Source organism: Eimeria mitis, genomic scaffold (assembly GCF_000499745.2).
Source record: "Eimeria mitis Houghton genomic scaffold, Emh_scaff2706, whole genome shotgun sequence".
Classification (NCBI taxonomy): domain Eukaryota; phylum Apicomplexa; class Conoidasida; order Eucoccidiorida; family Eimeriidae; genus Eimeria; species Eimeria mitis.
This window is the reverse complement of record NW_013571051.1, coordinates 408-7,287: the sequence shown is the minus strand read 5'-3', so window position 1 is coordinate 7,287 and position 6,880 is coordinate 408. Positions and strand designations below refer to the sequence as shown.

Genomic DNA, 6,880 nt, shown 5'->3' with positions numbered 1-6,880 from the left:
TACTCGCAAAACAAGGGCACTGCTGTTCTACAGTGGTGGTAGGTTGATGGCTCAATGTCTGTCTCGAGAGGGACGATCCACTGCCTTGCCACGATACTAGAGCGATACAGAGAAAGATGTGCTTCCGGGACAAAAACTCCCAAAGTCCTTTCGTTATATTATGTATATTACAGCATATCTAACTAAAGTGAGTCTTAACGAAGGCGATAGTCGCGGCGCTGCCTGTGGAAATCGTCAAGCCCGGAAAGCACGATCTCCCACGTTCAGTGGTCCGGTGTACTGGCGCATCGCCGAACCCCCATAGCCCATGCCTCGTGCTTTGCTTTTGCTTCGTCCATTACATTTTTAATTCGTGTATTCTGTTTCTCTTTTTACTACCTTTTAGGCTTATTGTTCTTCTCTATTCGGTTCGAGCGGCTTGTTTCCTTCTGCTCCTTTTACGGTCCACCGGTGTACACGAAGACACGATGTCCGATATTAACGGTTCGCCGCCGGCTGAGGAAAGGAATGGGGTAGTTAAGGACCGTAGTTGGGTTCCCCAGAATGGAGAAGATGCATACAGCATTCAGGGCGCGATGGACAAAGCGGAACAGGAACCACAGAACGAAGACGCTTTCAAGTTGGGGAATGGCCTGGCGACGAGACAACGGGGAGGGGGGCCCCGTTTGTCTGCGTTGATCGGGATTCTTCTGGCAGGCTTCGTCGCTGCCATGCTGTCTGGTGTGCTGCTTCTTCCTGTGCGGCGTCAGCAGCACCGCCGCTCGCTAGCCGAAGCCTGGGCGAGTGTAACCCCTCACGACGAGCCCTGGGCTTTACCTTCGGTATCCGAGGCTGAGAGCCAATCCACCCCCAGCCTTGTGTACGGCAAAGAGGAAATAGCAGCAGCGGTTGGGGAAAGGGAGGTACATGACTTCCCCCCGCGGGGGTCCCTCGGTCAGGAGATGCTGGGTGCCCTAGGGGATAAGGTCTCGAAGGGGAAGAGAAGCAGCTTGTTGGGGGCGATTATCAGGTTGAAGAATATACAGAAGTTGGGCTCAAATGAAGTGGATAAAGAGGGGGGTGAATTCTACGTTAACAAGTACATGGGTGAAAACACCACGTGTGTGTTTGTGGAGGTAGTTCAAGTAGCAACCCTAAAGAGATATGCAATGCGGTTGCAGAGTCTACCCCCGACGGTAGGAGGAGAAACTGTCAGTCCTCAGTTGGCTAAAGCGATTCACCAGGAATCGATAGTTGCCTCCACCACAGCGATGCTGGAGGCGGTGGGAAATGCCCCGCTGGATAAAGCGGCGGAGGAGAGGGGTCTTGCTTTGGCAGAAAGTGTTGCAACTATCGCTAATGTGGATGAGCCCGTGCGGTGCAGCAGAGTGTATGCATCCGGCGACGTGCAGCTGATGGAGTTATTCTACGGGAATCTGGAAGACGTTTTCACCTCCGAGACGCAGCTGTCGATGGATGCAAAGTTGTACGCCGCGAGGAGAGTGCTGCATCAGTTGCTGCTGTTGCAGAGTGCTGGGGTCAGCACCAACAATCTGAAACTCGAAACCATGTACATGCAGAAGGACGGATCCTTCTTCTTCGGTGGTTTTGATGAAACTTCCCGCATAGGCGATGTACTTGGCAGAGTAGGAGGGGGAGCATCCCGCGATGCAAAGAACAAGATGCTGCTGGCTGTGAGGGAGGCGTTGTCTAGGCCTGAAGCTCGTCATGCGCACAGCAAATTGGACATGTGGGACTTGGGAGTTTGCCTGTACAGAATATTCACTGACGGGAGCATGCCCTTCGACCTGGACAAACGGTCGTCTTCTCGGAGCGTTCTTCCCATCTTGCAGGAGGAGCAACTACGCGGCAGTGACCTCAGGGAGCAACTGTTTATGGCCGGTGTGCCTCATAGGTGGGCAACCTTGATCATGCGGCTGCTCGAGCCAGACAGCAGACAAAGAATCGACGCGCAAACCGTTGTAATGCATTTCCCGGACCTTTTGAGGGGATAAAGAGGAATGGGGAAATTCAATGTGTTTGCAGTGGGTATGGCTAAAGGCTTTTATTTCTTGTTGGTTGCCGCTAGTAAAAGTGATGCATATGTCTTCAGCCCATGCCCTANGCTAAAGGCTTTTATTTCTTGTTGGTTGCCGCTAGTAAAAGTGATGCATATGTCTTCAGCCCATGCCCTAAATATGATTTACACAGTTAAAAGCTTCCGTTTTTGCTCTCGTTGGTGTTATCCGACCAACGGTGAACAGCTGAACACGAATTTCTCAGATTGAAGTGAACAGAGAGTAGTAGCAGGGAGAGTATGTAGGAAGTTGTGTGCCTTTTTTAAGGTAGAAAAATGTAGGTGTGCTACCTCTTACGAGTTTATTTTATTGATAGGTTAGTGGAAATGGTAGAGACGTGGGGAAGGTGTTCAGAGGCTTTGCTTTTGGAATACTAGAAGGGTACACAACGGGGATCCAGGGGCCAGTTTAGAGGCGTAGTCCATGCAGATGAGTATTCAAAGCAAAGCTTAGGCCCCGTAAAGCGTTTGACGGACAGATTGTAACGAAGTAGCCCCCAAGGAGGAGCTTCACTATGCAGACGCTGAATTTTGATCTCATCTGCAGTCGTGTTTGTATTGTGTGCGAGGAGGANGGAGCTTCACTATGCAGACGCTGAATTTTGATCTCATCTGCAGTCGTGTTTGTATTGTGTGCGAGGAGGATACCTCGTGTATTTTTGTCTCATGGACTTCAGTGCTTTTGCTAGCGACAGTAGACGAAAGCAGTAGCAAGTCCTCAACATAGCGCAACTCGAAACGGCTGCAGATATGCACAAAGAACCTAAATTGCGCTAAAGAAACTTTTTAACTAGAAACGTCTCCTGCAGTTTTGCTTCATATCGTAGGAAGTGCTCTTGCGTTTGGCAGCAACCAACGCAGATATTTGAACAAGGGCTAAACTCCTCGATCAGATGGGTGACCATGTGACCACGAGAAAGAGGAGAAAGGCGGCACATTTGCATGGATGCACTGCAGTAAAAGTATACCCGGCATCTATGTCGACACAACGGTCGGAAATGCACCATCATGGGGTGCAAAACATGCCAAAATATAAAGCGGTGATCCGGCAGGAACTGAACGTGCTAGGAAATCCCTGGATGTTGCTCTGGAATGAGGGGCCAGACTCCACACATGCATGGTCATATCGGTCAGTCCTAAAATTACTAGTACATCGAAATAGCCAATACACTTGTGGGCTAGCTAGCGCAAGGACGTAGTTGCCGTTTTATTCAACACAAGACAGGTGTTTAACAAGGATATGTATGATTTACNTAGCGCAAGGACGTAGTTGCCGTTTTATTCAACACAAGACAGGTGTTTAACAAGGATATGTATGATTTACGCGTAGATAGGTGCAGTCTCTACTCTTAGAAATAGTTCGCTTCATAGGGAGCAATGGACGAACACAAGAACCGTTGGAGCCTAATGGTCAGTACCGTTGTTCGCCTTAGATTCGCAGAACAGCCCGCCTTGCTCTCCAGGTGCTTTTAATAACATGATTTATGCTATGCTGAGGTAGGGAGCCTTAAACACCGGCTTAGCTCCAGCGAATGTGCTGCTTAAGGCTGTAGGCGTTGGTTACCATTGCAGCACAATGCAATTCGGAAGCGGTGGTTACTATTGCAGCACAACGAAATTCTAAATCCACTTTCCACTTATTATATCTTGCAGACAATTAATTCTGACTCTGTTTTCCACACATTATATTTAAAAGACATCTAGATCCTGCCTTCATAGGCAATGCCGCATCCCTTTGCTTGCACTCGTATGAGCCCCAGACCGGGGTGGTCCGGTCCGGTCCTAGCTACCGTCGGCGTGACGTTGAATACTATGGCTAATAAGAGCAAGTTGTAATGTCTAATCTCGTCTCAAATCATCAAATGCCTCATTCAAAAAGTTAATCCTATTGTGCAACAAGTCTGAGAAGAACCAGAAAGCAGTTGCAAGCAGCGCCGCTTCAATTATGCTCTTGCGGCTTCCATGATCGATCTCTACCCAGCTCGAAAGCAAGGCGGCAAGGCATCCAGTGCTTGTTTGTCTAGTGCTCTAGACAGATAACTAGGTTTTCTACCTTCTCACCTTTTTAAGCTGATTATTTTTACAATGGAGGCAATATCAATTAAGGAGCCAAACCCGGCCTCCCGCCTTCGTCGTTGGCCTCGCGTCTCGGAGGCGGCGACCGAGGTGACTGAAGGGGAGGCCTTCTCTGAACTAACGGATGATAACGTCTTTAAATTTCCGGAGAAAAGGCAAAAGAAAGGCAAATTCTGGGGAAATATGGGTATCCTAGCTGGCTTCATCGCTGGTGGCTTGCTTGCAGGTGTCGTTGTGGGTCACTTGCTGGGAGCATTGTCTTTGAAGGAAGACTGGAGAAAGCGTTTAGTGGCCTCCTGGCGGGGANGGGTCACTTGCTGGGAGCATTGTCTTTGAAGGAAGACTGGAGAAAGCGTTTAGTGGCCTCCTGGCGGGGAGTACGTCCGCGTGACTCAGCATGGGAGTTGCCGGATCTGAAACAGTTCGAGGAGTCCCTGCCCCGTGCACAGCGGACGGGGAAGGAGTTGATAGCCGCAGCCGTGCAGCAGAGGGAACTGTTGGGGAAGCGTCAGCCCAGCCAAAAAGCGAAGGAGGTTATGGAGACCCTTGCGAAGCACTTGTCTGATGGAAAGACGAGGGAGCTCATCGGAATGAAACTCACCCTCACGAACGCGCAAGCCCTGGGCTCTGCTGACGTGGATGAGGCCGACCGCAACTACGTAGTCACTGGGTTCCTCGGTGAAGGGAGCCGGGCAGTGGTGTTGGAGGTGACAGAAGAGTTTACAAACAAGCCGTACGCTATGAAGCTGATAAGGACTCCAATGTCGCCTGTAGGCCGCAACGCCGCTGCACGGGGACTCGCCAGCCTCATGGCGACGGTGGGAACCATGGAAGAGACAACGGCTATGCTGCAGGCGGTTGGCACTACGAGTCCGAGCGAGGCAGCGGAGACTAGGGGACTCGCAGTGTGTGCGGGAATTGCAACAATCAAGGGGGTGCCCTTCGTAATGGAGTGCCCTTCCGGCTATGCATTGAGTGAAGTACAGCTGATGGAGAGGTTTAAAGGAGATCTGGCCGGTATTTTTGGACCCATGAACCCTCTACCCGTAGAGGCGAAGGTATATGCGGGGAGGCGGTTGTTGCTGGAGGTGCTTCAGATGCAGCGTGCGGGTTTCAGCCACAACGACCTAAAGCTCTCAAACTTTTTCATGCGGGATGACGGCTCCTTCTTATTGGGAGATTTTGGGGCAGGCACCCTTATAGGGCAGCCTCTCGACAGTTTAAACGGCCTGACGCCTCAATACGCAGAGTTGGAATTGGGTGCTTTCACAGTGGATGACAATCCTTTTCGTGTGCCTCCTGTGGTTGATGAAAAGTCAGACATGTGGAGTCTGGGATTATGTCTCTACAGAATATTCACTGATGGACGCCTTCCTTACGGCCTGATGGAGTCGCGCAATCCAGTTGAGACGTTAAAAACTCTTGCGGAACAGAACGTTTCCCCCAAGACGCTGAGGTTGGGGCTGATGGAGGCAAATGTGCCGTATGTCTGGCAGGATTTGATCATGGATCTTCTGAACGTGGAAAGGAGAAACAGAATCAACGCGGTAGAGGTCGCAGCCAATTATATCAATCTTGTCTACTAAGAACTATGCAAGCAGATACTGGATTACTGACAATGCTAGGCTGCAGTTGCTGGCGTCCTAAGTGTCTTACAACATTAAGGGATAATGTGATCCTCCTGTTCCGTGAAAGGGAACAGAGGAGGGTGGGGATTTTAACAAACAACGGAATACCAAAGCAGCCACTGGAGCTTCATGGGCACATAATTCGGGGTGTACAGAATAGGCCCCGCGTGCACGAAGTACAGTCTGCTAACAACGGGTTCCGCATTTTTGTAGTCATAAATGAAACAAAGACTTCTGAGTTTTTTTGNTACAGTCTGCTAACAACGGGTTCCGCATTTTTGTAGTCATAAATGAAACAAAGACTTCTGAGTTTTTTTGCTTTCATGTGATACGCACGCAAAGCAGACAATAGGTGCCGCGTGTACCCCCGCGCGGAGCCCGCTTGTTTAGAATTACTCGGCTCCCATGTAACATTCGGTTTTCTTTGATTGGCAGTCATAAGGATGATACCCAGCGTCCCCATGGTAAAATAACTCTGTTGCTTGCTTCTCCCGGTAGTGAGCAACGAGGATTTTAGCCACAGCGAGCAGAGCTGTTGAACTCGTTCACCTCAGTGTGACCGCCAATATAGCATGATAGTATTAAAATGTGTCTGTCTAGACCGCTTTACAAGGATGGTGTTGCTGGCTTTGATTAGCGCTTGTACGTTGGAGTTCCCTTGAAATTCGGTCTTCTCGAGTGGAGTGGTTGTAGGCACTACTGCTGTAGATGTGTAACTGTATTTAATAGAAATGCTGTGCTCAGGGCCTCCCGTGTGGTCGCCAGGTTCCTCATATTCAAGGGTTCCATGCACTACGGAANAATGCTGTGCTCAGGGCCTCCCGTGTGGTCGCCAGGTTCCTCATATTCAAGGGTTCCATGCACTACGGAACCTACCCCATCATTTTTTACTTCTACCGTTGGACCGTCAAACTACATCTGCCAATCATCGTCGTTTTTATATCTTCAAGAATATCTATTTGATTGTTATCGTAACAGTGGCATCTATAGGCATAACGGCTGTAATCTGACGGTCCAACGGTAGCGAGGTGCCATGACGGGTAAATTCCGCCCTACATGAATCAATAAACTAAATAATTGATCACGTAATCCACATTATTCTTAGATACCTACTCAGAAC

At 49.7% G+C, this 6,880-nt stretch overlaps 2 protein-coding genes across 2 annotated transcripts; both read left to right on the top strand.

Annotated features, from left to right (window-relative positions):
* Positions 1-467: 467 nt before the first annotated feature.
* On the top strand, positions 468-1,994 carry EMH_0057520 (uncharacterized protein; the record flags this gene model as incomplete). Its single annotated transcript, XM_013497484.1, has 1 exon — positions 468-1,994. The coding sequence occupies one exon, from the start codon at positions 468-470 to the stop codon at positions 1,992-1,994; it is 1,527 nt and encodes a 508-aa protein (XP_013352938.1).
* A 2,147-nt stretch (positions 1,995-4,141) lies between these two features.
* On the top strand, positions 4,142-5,718 carry EMH_0057510 (uncharacterized protein; the record flags this gene model as incomplete). Its single annotated transcript, XM_013497483.1, has 2 exons — positions 4,142-4,222; positions 4,471-5,718. The coding sequence occupies 2 exons, from the start codon at positions 4,142-4,144 to the stop codon at positions 5,716-5,718; spliced, it is 1,329 nt and encodes a 442-aa protein (XP_013352937.1).
* Between the last annotated feature and the right edge of the window lie 1,162 nt (positions 5,719-6,880).